The 18,677-nt window shown below is 39.5% G+C and overlaps 2 protein-coding genes across 2 annotated transcripts; both read left to right on the forward strand.

Annotated features, from left to right (window-relative positions):
- The first annotated feature begins 442 nt into the window (after nucleotides 1-442).
- Nucleotides 443-8,393, forward strand: lrrc74b (leucine rich repeat containing 74B). Its single transcript, XM_068738812.1, has 10 exons — nucleotides 443-541; nucleotides 1,090-1,264; nucleotides 1,709-1,851; nucleotides 3,053-3,185; nucleotides 3,771-3,977; nucleotides 5,244-5,353; nucleotides 6,507-6,622; nucleotides 6,998-7,076; nucleotides 8,090-8,185; nucleotides 8,277-8,393. Exons 1-10 carry the CDS (start codon nucleotides 443-445, stop codon nucleotides 8,391-8,393), a joined length of 1,275 nt encoding a protein of 424 aa, XP_068594913.1.
- A 2,133-nt stretch (nucleotides 8,394-10,526) lies between these two features.
- On the forward strand, nucleotides 10,527-17,959 carry nipsnap1 (nipsnap homolog 1 (C. elegans)). The gene is made up of 10 exons (XM_068761061.1): nucleotides 10,527-10,603; nucleotides 12,062-12,189; nucleotides 12,780-12,825; nucleotides 13,297-13,391; nucleotides 13,719-13,789; nucleotides 13,976-14,116; nucleotides 15,793-15,824; nucleotides 15,940-16,034; nucleotides 17,600-17,683; nucleotides 17,895-17,959. Exons 1-10 carry the CDS (start codon nucleotides 10,527-10,529, stop codon nucleotides 17,957-17,959), a joined length of 834 nt encoding a protein of 277 aa, XP_068617162.1.
- Nucleotides 17,960-18,677: the final 718 nt, after the last annotated feature.

Here is an 18,677-nt window from a genome sequence, read left to right on the forward strand (position 1 = left end):
TTCTTTAATAAGTTTTAATTATACAAGTCTACAAGGCTGAATCATTTTAGTTTGAAAAGACAGGTTTTGTATTAAATTCACGAAATTCCTCTGGGGGGGGTTAAAAAAAAGGAATTTGCTTCCCCTCCTCCTGGCTCTTTAAGGGCCAGTTGCCATGGCTCAGAGACGCATGGCAACTTGTCAACACAACGAGTCACCCAAACTTGCATCACTGTCCTGATTGGTGACTGGCTGTTACAGAACTAAAAGTTTACCTTGATTAGCCCAGACTTTGACCCTCCTACTAAGCAAGATAGTCTGCATGAACACACTGGATGGTCAGATGCAGTGATTTTTTGAATAAAGCAGAAATTCCACATTGATAACGCTAAATTTTGAAGTAATGTTGCCATAAAGGCAGCCAATTATATCTGTATGATCATCCTAAATCTGTGTCAGAGTCATGGATCATGGGAAGAAGTTGTCCAAGGAGACATTGCTGCCTTCTTTACTGGAAGACAATGATACAACAACAAAAAGTGAGGAGCTACAGCCAGAGGAGGTAGGAAGCTGACTATTCAGCAAAGTCTGCAATCTAAGGAAAGGAAGTATGAAAGTAGGCAAGTGGAAAAAGTAAGCAAATAAGAATAAAACAAAGGAGAGAAAAACAGGTCAGAGATTAGGTTTATGAATTGTTTTTATTGGTCAGTCTTGACCATATCATTGTTCCATCAGAACAACACCCTGAAATTAATTCGGTCATTCTTGCATTTTTATGTTGACTACCAGTCGACCAATAGGGCTGCAAAGTGAGTAATACAATATGCAAGTACATGCTAATAGTATTGAGTAAAGAATTCAATGTGACGGAGAAACAAAGCCTCTTGTTCAGCATATTGGAGGCAAGAGGCAAGGACAAGAAGAAAAGAGGGATACGGGCTTTAAAGAGAGACATTAAATGATCCATTCACATTGATGTCCTCAGTTGTCCCAGCAGCTGGTGGCAGTTTTATTCTCCAGGCCTGGCAGTTTAATCTTCCTGCCACTAAGTCTCCTTACACAGTCTTATACAACAGCCATCTATGTCTTTCTTTATCATTTTCCAAACAGCAAAGAGCGAGCTGGACAGAGGTTGACATGCATATGCTAAAGGGTCAACACTCACACCCTGACGGAAACATGCTAGATCGAGGTGAAGGAACAGGCGAGGCTCGAGAGCGAGCGCCGAGAGAAGAGGAGTGCGTAATCTCTGAAGAGAACTATGACACGGATTTGGAGCTCAGTGGTATGGAAATAGATCACACACAAAAAACGCTCACGTAAACGAAACATGCTAAAAAGCTCAAATCATATGGTGCTTCATAATGGTTGGTTGAAAATAGCATAACAATAATAATAATAATATAGACTTGCTTTGATGAAGGAAACCTCCACTGTCACTCCATCATTCACCTTCCCTTCCCTTTCCATATTCTCAATCATGAAATAAATAGAACCTTCCACGCCTGGCTGCCTTTACATTTAGAGCCCTGTTTGCATTTTAATGATTTCATCTTAGCCTTGAAATAAAAACCATCTGGCATGAAGGAGTTCCAGTGACAGGGTAAAACTGGCGGGACATCTCAATATCATTCTCCAAATGTCCTCCAGCGGAAAGTGCCACATCGCTCCCTTTGAAAGTGACACATTAAGACAGAAGCAACAACAAGTGTCTTTGTTCGTGTTGCAGATAAGGAGGACGCTTTTGACCCCACGGGGCAAACCTGCTACTTGGAGGCATGTGAAAAATTCAAGGTGGTGCCTGCGTCTTGTTTCCTGAAGCAAATGAGAAATAGTGAGCTGTCCATGATGCATCGTGGTCTGGGGCCTCAGGTACAGGACAGGGACTGCATGAAAATTATTAAATGGGGAGGCTATATATTTGTCTTGTTTTATGGATGGTAGGGGAAGGATTCATAGTGATCAATGCATGAATGAATTTTGAAGTCCATCAGTAGCTGCTGGGCAGTCATCTGTGGCCGATTCTTTCTTTCAGTGATGGTAAGAATTGTTTTTATTTTGGAATTATTATATATTATAGTTTCTTTTTTATTCACATATTTTTAATACATTTTATTTTAATGTTGGGTTACGCCACCTTATAGCGAATTTGAATTCCAAATTGAATTCCTTGGTGTAAAGGGGTCACTAGTAGTCGTGACAGCCGCCATCCCATTACCCTCCTGGGCGACTGCATGTATTATGTTTGGGGAGCTCTGTCCACTACAGTTACGTTGAGGAATTTTCGGTCCTTTTCAATGCGATAGATCAGACATGGACATATATTTGCTGTACAGTTCATTAAAAATTGCATAAATCTATAGCTCATTGCGTAGATCTTGCAGCTACACATTTGGTTAAAGCGCTCTGCACCTCTTTGAAGTGAACCCGCTGGAATTAATTTATACTAAGAGAGAGTTCATTATGCAGCTATACATTTTCAATTTCCTTTGGGGAAATGATCATTTTTAATGCTAAATGACAGCAAATGCTTTTCACCTTTTAACAGACCCACAAGTCGATAACAATTAGCTGTCCTTTCTAGGGTTGATCAATGAAAAAATGCTTTGCTGTTGTGCATCTCTGGCAGAGAGAAGACAATATCCTGAGTTAATGTGAAAAGTACAATGCCTGGAGATCATAGCAACACTTTTATAAGCTTCCTCTGGCCCTTATTGCTATGAATGAAAGTTGTAAAAATGAAATGCATAAACCAACAACCATGTCCAAGTAAGTCTTCATCTGTCAATCCAGGAGAGTAGACACAAAAAATTATCATCAGTTCACCAGAAAGGCTAATGCAGACACACATGCTTCCTCATAAGCCTTGTCAGAAGCTGTCATTTTCGTGTGCTTCAATCTGTGTTTCTGGCCCACACCTCCATACATCTTCCTCACTTCTGCTTTGTCTCACACAGGTTTAATATCCCTCCCACCCACCTGCATCAGTACCTCTACTTTAAGACAGATAAGAAAATATACTGCAGTGAACAAACACAAGAATTTCACTTTGAAGGGGTTTGTGTGTTTGCAGGGCACCAAAGCAATGGCGGTTCCCCTGGTAACCAACACTTCAATAGTGAGGCTGAACCTGAGAGATAATTGGATGGAAGGAATGGGCGGAGCTGCTATAGCCAAGATGTTAAAGGACAATTGTTACATTACAGGTGCTTTTATTTGTCACTGAAGCGTGGACAAATTTTCTCTTTCCATTTATTCATCATTTTCCAGCAAAAAACCCTCCCCTACTCCCACTCATGCACTCTGATGACAATTATATGCCACAGCACACCATTTAACATCTTCTTCATTGTCACTAAATATCAGTCATTTGTGCAGTTCAGGATCCTATCGGGGCTCTATGAGCGACTCTGTAAGTTTTGTGGGTTTCTGCTGTTTCAATATCACATTACCACTATATAAATGTAACAATTTCAGTTCAGTGTTGTAAATACAGTATGCATTTGTGACTTATATTTTGCAAATGTTGAAGGATGATAAAGGATGATGGAAGACATTAGCAGAACTAACAGAACTATTTTTTCTTATTTTTCCACAAATAAATGCACAAAAATGAAAGTAAAGAACTATTGCCATTACAACAAATGCCATAAAGGAATGTTGATGACTGTACTTCTCTTTAGACACTTCGTAAATACACACCTGTTTTCTTTTTTCTTTCATGTATTATACTGTTGCCCAGCCTCTCAACACCATGACTTTACCTGTATATATATTTTTATCTAAACTAGAGGTGGATCTATCCGACAACAATCTAGGGGACGATGGGGCCAGAGCCATAGCTGGAATGCTTATGAAGAACAGCATCCTGGAGAAACTAAATCTGTCAGGAAACCATTTTACAGACCAATCCGCTGAACATTTCAGTCCTGCCCTGATCACCAACACCAAATTGCAGCACCTTGACATCAGCTACAATGCTCTAGGAGAGCAAGCAGGTAGCACAGCAATAACCGGTACTAGTACACACCGTAAAGGGCTTATATTTACTGTGTGGCATTGGCCTTTTAATGAATGAAGGAATGTGTTACATTTCATTAATTTTTTTCAACCACTTTTTATCCATAAGCCGGTCGCGGGTATTGCTGGGGTCTATCCCAGCATTGGGTTGATATTAAATATTAATGGGAACTTCAGGAACCAGAAACTGTATGTATCACCAACAAACAGTCAAACTATTCTGTGCCATTATTGAGGCCCCTCACTGATGCTATGTGGTCTGGCTAAGAGGCAGTTTCCAGTTCATGCTCAAAGTGTTATATGTACGGTAACACTAAAATAAAGTAACTGAATGTACACTAAGGCCGTGTAAAATGTCCAATTACTGTGTAGAGTGTGGCTTAATTTAAAATTAGGACCGTATGCAATGCCTCATCTACCTTTATTATGGTTTTGAAAATCCATTCCCATGAAATCGAAAGAGCCTTGCTGTAACGGTGTAGCCTTATGTCTGAAGCAGTTATAGGACAGAAGGCCGCAACAGACAGTAACTGTGGCATTCAAAGGTCAAGAACATTTTGCCTTCATTTAAATCTCTTCTCAATTATATTGTGAGGAGAGCTTTGTGACAAATGCCTTGTTCAAAAATAACAGACCAGGAAAGCACTGCAGGGATTTGAAAACAAATCTGCAGGAAAGGGGATACAGCTACGTCTCATTGTCAGTGAAGCTGTGATTCATTCCCACATATTCAGTTGTATTTTCTTCCACCGTTGAAATATCAAAGTATACCCTCATTCATTTTGAGTACGCTATTATGTACAGTAGGTCCCTGAGAGAAAGTACACAAATCAAACACGGTGGCGTTCGTACTACTGCTAAACCAGCACGACAAGGGTACCTGTAATAATATATGATTATGAACTGCAGGGTCCTGTGCTTTTTCTTATCTTCGAAAAAAAGGGGCTGAATTGATGATAGGGGCTTTCTCATAGGGATCTATGCCTCTTCAGCCCTCACTTACTTGTGTACCTTGGACTTTGACATAAATCAGAGTGCCTCTCTCCAATGGAGATAAGTTGGTCCATGAGATCTTATGACTGCTGTTTACTTTCTTACCAAATTATAGCTATAAAATCCAATTTCCACCACTATAGAAACTTTCACAAACCAAAAATCAACTGTTGTTTTACTTTACTGGTCATTGGTGATTGTAATATAACTTGTTTTTATAATAATAGCGTTATTTTGTTTCTTATCTGAAGGCCAGCGCCTGGGATATTCTCTCTCAGAAAACACTGGGCTGAGATCACTAAATCTGGCCTGGAACTGCATTCAAGGGAGCGGAGCAGCGGCGTTGGCAAATGGACTCGGGGTATACACGCCTAAAAATCAATGCTTGAACATTCTTTTTTTTAGAGAGAGAGAGAGATGTATAGGCTCTGTAATATGCTGAGTGGTTAGGGCAGCACAAATATCATAAGATCATGAAACTAACTAACTTATTTGTATAGAGCTGGTTTTGTGCACGGGGCTATCGACCCAGTAAATGTCCTTACTTTATCTGTTGCCACAATGTTGGAATGCACCATTGTCATTACAGAAAAAGAGGCCTCAACCGAAGTCCAAATGAAAATGTCACGGCCTAGGGCAGGGTAGGACCCAAATGCGAGGCAGACAGGGCCGGGGGGGGGGAGCAGGCACAAGGAAGGTCCAGGGGACAGGCGAGGGTCAGACACCGGGTGGTCAGGCAGGTCAGGCAGACGGAACACAAGGGGCAGGCGAATAGGCAGGATCGGTGCACGGGAGGTCTGGTTCAAGTGATGCAAAGTAGGACGCATCACTGACAATCCGGCGGACGGCGGAGGACTGAGCTGGGTAGATATAGTGTCTGGGCTGATGAGGTACAGGTGGTGGCAGGAGCACAGGTGATGGGAATGAAGCTAATTGCAGGAGGACTGTGAGGTGGTGACCCCGCCCCGCCACGAGGTGTGACAATATCATATGGTTTACACAGTGCAAGATATTTTTAAGTGAAATTTAATTGTTCACTAAGCCTTTTAGTCACTATCGGCATGCCTGCCAAGCTTTTCTCACATGGCACATCATGGGGATTGCAGCGAAGTCACTAGCTGCACTTTGCAAAAAAATATTCCTCAATCTTACACAGATGTAAACGAAAGCAGGTGTCGCACTAAAATGACTCTTGATTTCAAAGGTTGTAGACAATTGTTATTGACAGACTTTAGTTTCTCTAGTCATGAAGTATTTTAATGTAACCAGTAAAAAGACTGAATTTTGATGTTGGGCACCCTACAAGCCCTTTTACATTTGAATGTCACCTAAGCTCTCTAACTAGTAGCATTGTAACCTGTTATGTGAATGTCGACTGTCTAACTTTTTGTTTCACTCTCAAGGTGCATCTTTGTTCCTTATTTAATCTTTCTGGAGAACTTCGTCAAGATTTGTTTTGTTAATATATTTGAAATCTTACTGTGCCCAAGATGTGCTTCTTTTCTCTGTTTTAGGGAAACATTTTCCTCAGGACTGTTGATCTGTCATTTAATGGCTTTGGTAAAGAAGGAGCCATTGCCTTGGGGCAGGCTCTGAAAGAGAATGTTGTTTTGGAGGAGTTAAATGTAAGGTCGGTGTCTTGGTTGGTTTATCTTAGTTTTAATCACATTATATAGTAACACTGAAAGAAGGGACAGAAGTTGCAACTCAAACCGACCGTTGCTTTGTAAATGGCAAATAGGGGTTATCAACATGTTTATCTTGTTTGATAAAGTAATCCAATGCAAATGATGCTTTATGAAACTCCCAGTGAGCCCAGTGAGTTCTTCATAGAACAAGCCAGTGGCAATAATTACTGTTCATATATATATTACATTTCTTCTCTAGGAAAACACATCTTACCATATAAATTTTGGTTGCTGAACAATGGCATAAAGGAATAACATGTTCTGATTGTTGTACCTTACACTGTAGTTTCGTCCTGTGCATTTGTTTGTCTCCACAGTAACAACCGAATACCACCTGAAGGAGCTATTTGCCTGGCCATGGGCCTCAGAGTAAACAAGACAATCAAATCCCTGAATGTAAGTTAATGAAAAGAGATACGTTCTCGTTCTACAAGCAATGGGGGGTGGGGGGGATTGGGGGTCAGAAAATTCCATTGCCTAAATAAGTGCATCACTGTACTCTGTTTTCATGTCAATACCCAGAATTCCCAGGGACATGTTTTGATTAGAAAGTTATGGTGATGACTTACACTGAAAATTAGTTACAGCATTTAATATTGATTAGTTTAGTACTCCTGATGAGTGTTCGATTGTATATTCAGTTTTCAATGAGCGCAACCATTCACGCAGGTCAATATTTTAAAATCTGATCAGTTTTTTAAAGACTTTTTACATGACTTAAATCTGCTGCAGTTGCCTCCTGTTCTTGTTAATTGGATATGAGGAGCACATAAATACTTTTCTGTGGATAAACCAAAGGAAAGAAAACGTATTATCCTTATCAATTCTTCAAAGAATATTTCCTCATTTTCACAACTTTTAGTATTCTGAATGAAGACAAAATCCACAGAGATCAGAACAGCAATGCCATGTCAATCTCATGTTTGTAAATATTAAAGTAGCAGCCAGTAAGCTTGGCTTAGCATAAAGTATGGAAACAATAGGACATAAGTAAACTGGCTCTATTCAAAAGTTACAAAATCCACCTATCAGCACCTCTGCAGCCCTTTTTATTAGCTTGAACCAGGCACAGGAAAAACCAGGAAATTAGTGGTCCCAAACTGGAAATAATCTGGCACATTCCCAAAAACAAAGGACATACAATGTGTGAGCTTCTGAGGTGCTGTTTTGGATGATGGATTTTGTTACGACTGGACAGAGACAGGCTAATTATTTCCTTGTTTCCTGTCTTTGTGGTAAACTAAGCAAGAATACCGCTGGCTGAAGCCTTGTATTTAGCAGACAGAAATGGCTTGTGGGAGTGCAATTAAACTTCTCATCTACCTCCCCATCGGAAACACTGTATGTAATACACGCACACACACACACTTGTAAATTTACTGAATTATATTTCAAATACTTGTCCTTAGATGGGGAGGAACCCCATCCAGAATTCCGGATGCTATAGACTTCTCAAATCTGTGCAGGAAAACCAACATTCAGCGATGGAATCATTAGACTTTTCGGTAACTTTCGCACCTTCCACCTTAATCACTCTTTCTGCAAATGTGACTTATAACATTATTCACTTACTTCTCTGTGCATTGCTCCATCTAGGACATCACAGTGAATCAGGATTTTGAAGACTTATACGCCGCAGTGAAAGAAATGTTCCCTGTGCTTACAGTAAATCACAGGGGCAGAACTGGCACATTCAAAGAGGCAAAAGCTTGAAAAGTGTTTTTGTGTAACATTTTTGTGCAATTGCTGAAATTGTATGCCCGAAGGAAAATGGGAAAAAGATAGATGCCGTCTTGTCAAAGCCCTGTGGATCTTTTTATCCACAGATGAACCAATGGAAGGAGGCATGTAAGGTATTATCTTAAAGAGATGTCTTATATATATATAATATATATAAAATATATGAGAATATCCCTCAGAGTTAAAGGCATTTGGATCAAATAAAAGTTGTTAAATATCCAATCTACTTAAAATAAAGATAATTCACAAATAGCTTCAGTTTTTGTGTGTGTATGCTTGAAATACACAGAACACAGGCACACAATACAGGTATTGAGTACGATATTTTAGTATGATCTGATTTGATGTTATATAATGCCGGTGGGTAGAATGATGGAGAGGATCAGAGAGCACTGCATTGTGTATGAAAAGAAGTGAAAGTGGATTGCACAAAAGGGATTTAAGTACTGCATAAATAGTATAATGGAGAAACCAGCTTTTAAAGAATGATCCACTATTAGATAAGAGACCTGTTTGCTGCAGCAGGACAAGTCAAACACAGTTAGATACAATACCTGTCATTTGGAGACGTGAATCTCCACCACAATCCTGACAAAAGTATCTACAAATCAGCCATTTTATATTATTCCATATATTTATCATTATTACAACAAAAAATAGTGAGGAATATGTGGCCGAAAATACCTTGTATGACCTTTCAGGCCTGTTTGCAGCAGTGAAAAACAATATTTCAGGACTATATATATTTCTTTTATGGGCTACTGCGTGAATGAAGAATTTTGATATGCCTGCATCTGATGGGTGTGTTGTTATTTTGCAGCAAAAACAGTAAACAAGTTAAAGTTATATATGGAAAAAAGAAAGAAGAAAAGCAGCAAATGAACTACTTTAACTGCAACATTTAATTAGACGGTAATACAGATAATAAACTTAGTAATTTAGTTAAGCAGTCTGAAAAGGGTCATTCAACATAATGAGAATTCTAAACGTCTGAAACACTAACACTTAAATGTGACCCAAGTAGACATAATGAGAAAGACTGTACAGAAACACAAAGCATTAAAATACTCATTACATCTTAAATCATTACTGTTTCTAAGATTTTATTAGGATTGTAATATTTTGTATGGTAATATTCAAATGATTTAGAAATGTCATTATGTCCCTCTGAAAAAAACCCTAGAAATCATGTACAAATGCCTAAATGTATGAAATGTTTAATGCTCCTCTTAGACAGGGTGTTTTACTGTACTTGTACTATAATACATACTATTGTTTGACTGTACTTGTACTGCTCTAACATTCTATCTAATAAATGTATTGATCATCATCACCTCACCTGCATTTTACTTTCATAAATATGAGTGACTCAATTTTACAAAGTGGAATGTAGGTATTTTAGTTCACCTCGGTGCAAAGGAGTTTAATTTTTATTGCATTATCATTGTCATACTTTGATTTTAATTTGTCATAAACCCAAAACATAAAATACAGTATAGTGCTACGTGTGTGTGTGTGTGTGTCACATTCAAACCTACTGATTATAAACAATTTAGACACAATTTTAATGATAGTAGATAGTACACACACACACACGCTTAAAAGAGTATTAAATAAATAAAACACACATTAAATTAAAACATGACGTTTCTGTCTTATAGCTTTTTTGTTGTTGTTGTTCTTCTTCTTTTTCTTAAATCCAACGACATTTCACCACCAGCCCCAGAAAAATAGTATTGACTATTGCAATGGAAATTATTATTATTATTTATTATTATTAGTATGCCTGGGAGCTGAGCCCCTGAATGATCCGATTCTTGATCCTCATCCTCGGGGTCGGCATAGCCGCAGGCATGCGTAACACGTTGGGTCAGGAGCGTTCATTAGAATACCCCCCTCTCGCGTGGAGAAACGAAAGCTGTCCGTCCCCGTGACAACGAAAAGTTTTTGTTTTTTTAGTTGCACTCACCTTGATCGCCATGTGCTGTGTCACGGTGACGTGGATTTTTAAAAATGACTGGCGGGCTATCTACTTAGCCGATTAGTTAAACATTAACCCGAGCAGTGTGTTTGCATGTCAAAGGAGGTTTGTTCTTCCAGAGGATCATGGCGACAGCTAATAATGTGTGGTCTAAAGGGCAGCAGTTCTACAGGCATTCTGTAAATGTGCACATGGCGACCAGGTAAAGATGTCCTTGGTTAAAAGTTGTTTTAGTTGGCTAAGCACTTAACCATTCTGGGTAACAGGGTGCATAATTTTAAGTAGGCTGATGTTATTATTGACTTTTCCTGTGACAGTGTGTAACTTTGATCAAAGTAATGCCGGAGTCAGGACTAAATATTTTTCTCTGTCTTGGTTAAAAGTTAATATATAATCTTAAAACCCACAATCATTTTTGTTAACCAGCATTTTGCTAACTGGGTGCCTTCATGCGTCGTATTTTTCTTCAATCGATTGTTAATCATAAGACAGGAAGATTTGTAATCATGCTTTTTGCTGAACGCCTGACCTTTGTACTAAATCTGACTTCCACTTTTTTTTTGTGCGTTCACACTGCATACAGTGATTTCCTCTGCAGCTGGTTATACTTAAAAAGAAGTGCATACTGTACTCTGTTTCTGTCACTGTGTATGAAAAGAAGAGAAAGTGGAATCCATGGTTACCGTAATTACCAGTAATTAAAAATTATGCCAAGAAATCCACTGGCCCGTAAGATTATTAAGAGTCTCACAGACCTTGCAGGAATGTGTATTTTACAATAACAAATAAATCCCTTTGTGAATTGACATTTTATGTGAGAGTTATTATGTACAAAATTTAGCTCCTCAATCCATAAAAAGATCTACACCAATATGCGCATTTATGGATTAGGGACCTCTTTCGGATGTACTTGCTTCAGCGCTTCCTGTAAAAAATAAAATAAAAATCCTGAAATTGAGGTTAATGTTGACCTCTAAGCAGCTTTAAACTCATTTCAGACTTAATGTATCAAAAGCCATGAATTGAGTTTCGGATGAGTAAAGGAGCTCAGATATTTTGCCCGAGAAAGCAGCTGTTCACTCTCCTCCTGGTTTTATATTTCTAAATATAAGACGATAATTGATTTTTGTTCTATGACCTTCATATTTTGAAGATGCAATATTTTTTTAATTGAATAAAAATAATATTTGTGTTCTTTTTTGTGATATTGACACAGATAACCCAGTTTTACTTTCTTGGAGGAGTGTAAGTGGGTGAACTACTTCCTATTTACTTTAATTCCACTATTATAGTCATTCCCCATTCATTTTTCTGGAACAGCCGGCGCATCAAATCGAAAGACTTTCTTTTTCAAATACTGATTAGGGCCTGTTGGATCAATGCAAAAGTCCTTAAAGTGAATAGTAACGTATTAATCTCTCATCCACTCCACAATGGGAGGAAAATAAGTTTTATGCTGAAGATGCAAGCTGCAGCATTCAGCCCACTCCCTTGTATGCTATGCATGTTCTTTGTATCAAATGACACGAGCTTCACTATCTTTTATCCCATATGTCGTGCATCTCCATGTTCCTTTTAAATCTGTCCCTTTTTACATCTAAATTTTTTTGTTGTTGCGTTTAGCCTCTGTGAAACTTACTTTCATCTTGTTTCTGTGTAGGAGGTTTTCAGAGAACGGCGACAAAGGCTGGTTCCGTTCCTTATTTGTGCACAAAGTCGATGCCAGGAAAGATGCCCACTCCAACCTTCTGTCAAAGAAAGAGACCAGCAACCTGTACAAAATTCAGTGTAGGCTTGAAATCTTTCACTTACTCACAAGTAAAGATTTGTTTTCATTTTCTGGTGAATAGGATGTAGTGATATTCTACTATGATGAAACGCATTCAACACTTTATCGTCTGTTTGTTTCTGCAAAAACAGTTGCATCAATCGGACGAAGTCAATTCAAACCGCAATGGGCTCCATGGCCTCAGACACAAGCGATAGTTACATCAGAGGCCGGGCTGTGAAGACACATTTGTTAACATTCACGCGAAACATTGAGGAATTCTGTGTTAAAGTTATGTATGTTAGTCTGTAAAAGTAAAAACCAATTTATCTGGTGTTCTTTTGGGCCCGTGGTGACAACTATCGCTTGTCCGAGGACTCTGTCATCCTGCCGAGGCTTTGATCTTTTCTGTTCCGTACATCTCACCATTTAGGGATTTCAATTTGCCAATCTATCAGCCGTAGCCTGCAACCTATTGAAAACAAGCCTGTCTTGTGCATCAACGTCTTTGCTGCCTCGGAGTGTGAAATTACTTTGTTGGAGAATTTGATTGTTGCTTGAATTTTTTGAAAACACAGATTTCTGATCATTTTGGCTTTCTGTCTTTTAGTTCACAATGTCAAGCCCGAGTGTCTGGAAGCATACAACAGTCTCGAGTGAGTTTGTTCACTGCTATGATCCTTTTGCGTGTTTAACTGCGTTTATTGGCAGCACAATTAAATATGAATAATAAAAATACATACATACATTTATAGAATATAGTTTAATCAAATCTGGTTGAAAAATTATGCTTTGAATCGAGCAATTGACATTGACAGGTTTTGTTTGCGATACAGCAGATTTTCAGCCTTACTTTTATTTCACTTATTTTTAATCGGATTCCTATATTTATTGGGATGTTTGTTTGTATTCTACAAGAAGAACAAAAGAAATTTAGCGTAAAATCGGAGTGTAAGAAATTATGTCTTTTTTGGGGTGAAAATAACATGGATCATTGTGGTTTTATTCTCTCTGAGTTCCCTCTAGAATCTAGATGGTCATTATGTCGAAATGATATATTAAAACCCTTAGCTCGTTTTCACAGTCTGCATGTGAAGACGTCGTATTTCTTTTTATGCTGAATTTAGGGCTGAGGTACAGGAAAAGCTCCATCAGGACCAGGATTACCCATGTGAAGTGGTTGGCAGTTGGAACACGTGGTATGGAGAACAGGACCAAGCTGGTAAAAAAGCTGCCCATCAGGAAGTATTAAGAAAATACTGTATTCACCCAGGACAGGATTTGTTTTTCTGTTTCAAGGTCAAATTGAGTGAAAACACAGAGACAGTGTTCCCTGTAGCAAAACGCCACAGAAGAATGTTCAGCTGCATGCCAGACGACTTAAAATCAACACCGCTCCTCTACATACGAGCGTTTACAATTTAGTATACCTCCAGAGCGTTTGGCGATAGAAGCAGAAGCACAGAGTCCGGGTTGAGTGGATGGCGTCAGTTCTCACCTCACATGGTGCTTTAGTGACATCTGCTGTTCTGGATTGTGTTTTTTTCAGTGCACTTGTGGCGGTACAGAGGAGGCTACCCAGCATTGACGGACTGCCTACAGAAGTTGAACAATAACAAGGTTGCCTATCAACTATTTTTTCAGAAATAGGTTTCAGAGTAGGAATTAAACTGTAGAGATCCCTTAGATGGATCTGACCAAGACTTTGGAATCAATTTTCAGAGTTTTACTTCATATCCAAGTACGAGAAAAATACTATGCTGTGTGTTCTCTTATATTCTTTGTTCTATTTTCATCTTTCTTCAGGAGTATTTGGAGTTTCGCAAGGAGAGGGCAAAAATGTTGATTTCAAGGAGAAATCAGCTCCTCCTGGAGTTCAGCTTCTGGAATGAACCCTTGCCCAGGCCAGGACCCAGCATCTATGAAATGCGCACCTATCAGCTCAAGGTATCCATATTTTTTACACGCATTAAAAGGTCTAACAAGAGTGGTGTGTCCACTCCAGGAAGGAGAGGAGTTCAAGTAACTCAAGGTTTTATTTATGGGTGAGGGGAAAAATGGAACAGGAAATAGACAGGCAGATCGGCACGGTGTCCATACTGATGCGGTCGTTCTACTGGTCCATTGTGATGAAGAGAGAAATGAGCCGCAAGGTGAAGGTCTCCATTTACTTCTTTGTCTACATTCCAACCTTCACCTATATCATGAGCTCTGGGCAGATTGTGAATACAAGCATCTGAAGTGAGTTTTCTCTGCAGGGTGGCTGGGTTCAGCCTTAGAGACAGGGCGAGGAGCTCAGACATCCAGGAGGGGCGGGGCCAGCTGAGGTGGTTGAGCACCTGTTTAGGATGTCCCAGATCGCCTTCCTAGGAAGGTGTTCCAGGCATGTCCATCTGGGAGGAAAGCCAGGGGCAGACCCTGCACTTACACTTGCCGGAGAGATTATGTAACTCGGTTGGACTGGGAGCACCTTGGGATACCCCCCCCCCCCTCGGGGGGGTTGGTGGAAGTGGCTGGGAAGAGCAGTGGCTGGGCTTCCTTGCTCAAACTGCTGCCCCCCGCAATCCGGATAAGCGTCTGAAAACAAGACAAGACAGCAAGATTAAAATTGCATTTGGCTACATGTTACTTTGCAATTAATTACAGTTGTAGTTGCTGTAATTCAACCCTGCTGAGTATGTAATTATTTGCATATTAAGTATTTCCCAAAGATTCATATGTTTTCTTAATTCAATGGGTTGAGCCTAATTACTAATGAAAATATCAAATTTAATCTACGAGTGCCATTTATTTTTACAACACCGTAATGTGACATGCCAAGAAACATAATTCTAAGATATTTAAATGGAACTGTAGAGTTCTGTGCCTCTGTTTTGTTTTTACCAAATGTCAAAGGATGCTCTACAGAATGTTGACTTTTGAAGTTGACTTTTCATATGGGTCTTTTTTTAGCATAATATTTATCTTTATTGCTATAATTAACTTCAATATTATTCTCAGATGTCAGTTAAATATTTATTAGACATTTAATTGTTGCCAAAGTCTTTGCCGATATCTTTTCATCGACTTTTTTCCCCATTATAAAGTAAAGGGACTTGAATAATTTTAGTTGCAGCATGCAGCGTAACATTTTCAGCATGAACTGATGTTGGAACCCTCTGTGAGTTCAGGGCCCATTACTGTGGGCCCTGAACTGTTCTGTATGTCTTACACAAACACGTGGAGGTGATCTTTAACTTTATTATAAAGTGTTTGGAGCCAGCAGTCAATGAATAAGTTTTTTTCTTTCCAATTTTGTTTTGTCCCTCTGAAAGCAACCTGAAGGATTTACTCTTATGTAAATGAAGTCATGCCGAAAGAACACAATGAGAACACTGACTTACTGAGTTGCTCTTGTGTGTGTGTGTTGCTTCATGCATGTGGTTAACAGAGCTGCCTAGCCTGTGTGAAAAAAAAAGATATGTGATTGTTCAACTGGTTTGGCCATGTTGGTTCATCTCATAGCACCTTGCATGATTAAGCTGTGAATTTGTAAAAGAACTCCTGTCATGGCTTGATGGTGGAGTATAAACCAATATCTTGCTTTTAAAACGGAATATTTTCTCTCTTTGCGTGTGTTTCAGCCAGGAACCATGATTGAATGGGGTAATCGCTGGTAAGCCTCATCGAGCATTTATTTTTCCTTTAAAATAAATAAGAAATAATCGTTTCTGGATTGTTACGCTGAAGCAACAAGCATAAACCACCTCCAATGAAATGTCTTTCAACAGGGCAAGGGCCATCAAACACAGACAGGAAAACAGCGAAGCTGTGGGAGGGTTCTTCTCACAGATCGGGGACCTGTATATCGTTCATCACTTGTGGGGTGAGTACGCAACATGTTCCTCCCCTCAGAAACCATATGCATCATCCAATAACCAGAGGATTGGTTTGAATCCTGCTCCATCGCAGTCATTCTCTGCCGTTGTCCTTGGGCAACATATTTCATCCACCTCGCCTCCAGTGTATGAATGTAAATGTATCTTTGGTGGTTGTCGGAGAGGCCGTTGGCAGCCATGTTTCCGGCAGTCGGCCGAAGGCAGCTGTGGCTTCAGATGCAGTTAACCACCACCGGTGTGATTGGAGTAAAGGAATAATGGTTTCAGTCAAATAGAAAAAAAAAAAAACACTAAAAATTCTATCCATTATTATTATTGAAAATAGAAAAACTGCATGTTTTAGTTGCTTGCTCATAGAAAATGTAACAAGCTCTGGGTCTGAATTTGACAAAAAAAAATTGAAATTTATGGCGTTAAGAAACTAGAAATAGAGTATACATCCATCCATTTTCTTATCCCGGCAGCTATCCGCCTTTTAGGTCGCAGGTCGACTGGAGCCTATCCCAGTTTAATACAGACAAGAGGTGGGGTACACCCCAGCTGAGACACTAGCATCGCGATGCCGGCCTACACACATGTTCCCATGTTGGAGGCTTTGTTTCTATTCACAGTCTATCATTTGGTCAACCAGCTTTCCCCTCAATTATTTTTTTTTAGAATTAAAGATTAAAAGTTTTTACTGAAGTAATGTAAAGCCAAGAACTCCTAAGAAAATAATCAATCAATCAATCAATCAATCAAATCTTTATTTGCAGACACAATGGTCCAATTAAAAAGCACACATAACATTTACAACATCTACAACGTTTACACAGTAAACACAGTAATCCTATAATAACATCAGGTACCAATGACACCAAATACCTGAGTTAAACTTCACAGCAGTTAGGCTTGGCTGAGTCAGTGTTCTGATGATGTCATTCCCTGAGTCATGCAGCCGACATATAAACCTGTATGACAGGTGCCTCAGCTGAGCATTAAGGGTGTTAACCCCGACACCACAGAACATCTCACTGGCGCTGGACCATCTGGGCTTCCTGAGAAGTATCCGCATGCAGTCATTGTATGCCACCCTCGACTTCTGCATGCTGGCCTGTTTGTACTTGATCCACAAGGGGGCAGTATAGAGTGGCGTACAAAAGGCCCTGAAGAGGGTGACTTTGACCGCTTCAGAGCAAAAACTAAATTTCTTCTTCAGCATGTTGGCCTGCGCATACAGCATCCGCCGCTGTCTATACATGTCATCATCATCTCCCAGCTGGTCATTGATGATGTGGCCCAGATATTTAGTTCTGCTGCAGACAGACAGCACTTGCCCTGACAGATAAAAGTTTGGGAAGTCCAAACCCTTATCCTCTCTGGTTCTGCAAACCATGACGGCACTCTTCTTGGCATTATACTTTACATCAAACCTGATACCATAGCCAGTGCATATGTCCAGGAGCTGCTGGAAGCCAGCACTGCTCGGTGACAATATGGCCAGGTCGTCAGCATACATGAAGTGATTGATCAAGGTGTCACCAAGCATACAAGCAATGTCATTGCTTTCCAGCTTATGAGAACCTCCAGTCCCGGGAGGAGACAAGGAACTCTGCCTGGTTGAAAGAGGGATGGGATGTAAATGTGTATTATACAGGTAAGACACCCACAAATATACTTCTGAGAAAAAACTTACGGTTTAGAAAATAGTAACGATTACATATACCATACAGTTTATTAAGTGCTCATTGAAGTACTGTATAAAATGATTCAATCCATAATTAACACAACTATAGAATACATGTTTATAGTATGCATGCAAGTCCATGGTATTTGAGTTCAGCATGTTTGTCTTGTTCTGTCTTCAGTGCCTTTGATCAGAAGCATGGAATCTAGAATAATGATTCCCTCCAAGAGTTCACCTTTACAGTAAGAAGATCATTAAAACTGGGAGCGCCTCTCCTTTAACTACCGCCAGAGAAACAAGTAGCATTTTGTAATTTGCTGATATGACCTATATAAGCAAACAAATAATAATCTGATTCTGTATTTAACTGAAACCAGCCAATCATAACAAGGGATGATGTAGTGTGTGCTTGTATGTTTAGGTTGCTATAATGGCCACATTTACAGAAGTATAGGTAAAATATGTGGGGTGGTGGGAATGATAAACCAGCACAGTGTTTTGCATTACTTGCATGAACAATGCATTGCAATAGTGGCGATGTGAGTGTGCATCTACAAGTATGTAGCATGTCTCTGTTTTTCTTGCTTGCTTGCTTTTAATCACGAGAATCAACTTTGTATTTCACAATGAAGCAGAAGGGGTCATCGATCTCCATCCACAATTTTAGAATGTCACATCTGGATATGAATCGCCTTGTATGAAGTTAGGATGAACTTCACTGCTGTGACAGTGAAACGTGTGTTTGATTAAATGAAACTTGTCCAAGCAATCAATACAGTGTCTGATTATTGTTTTACCACGTTCGCTGCACGCCGAGCAAGGAGCAGCAGTGGAACTTCATCGGAACTGGTCAGCATTGTCAAAATAAAAGCACACAGCGATTTACAAGAAATCAGTTTAGGAGTGTTCGTCACTTTTTTAACTTAAGCGATGAAAGTTTGGCCAATTTGAAAGTCGAAAGGGT

The sequence above is a fragment of the Brachionichthys hirsutus genome, chromosome 4 (assembly GCF_040956055.1).
Source record: "Brachionichthys hirsutus isolate HB-005 chromosome 4, CSIRO-AGI_Bhir_v1, whole genome shotgun sequence".
In the NCBI taxonomy this organism is placed as follows: Eukaryota; Metazoa; Chordata; class Actinopteri; order Lophiiformes; family Brachionichthyidae; genus Brachionichthys; species Brachionichthys hirsutus.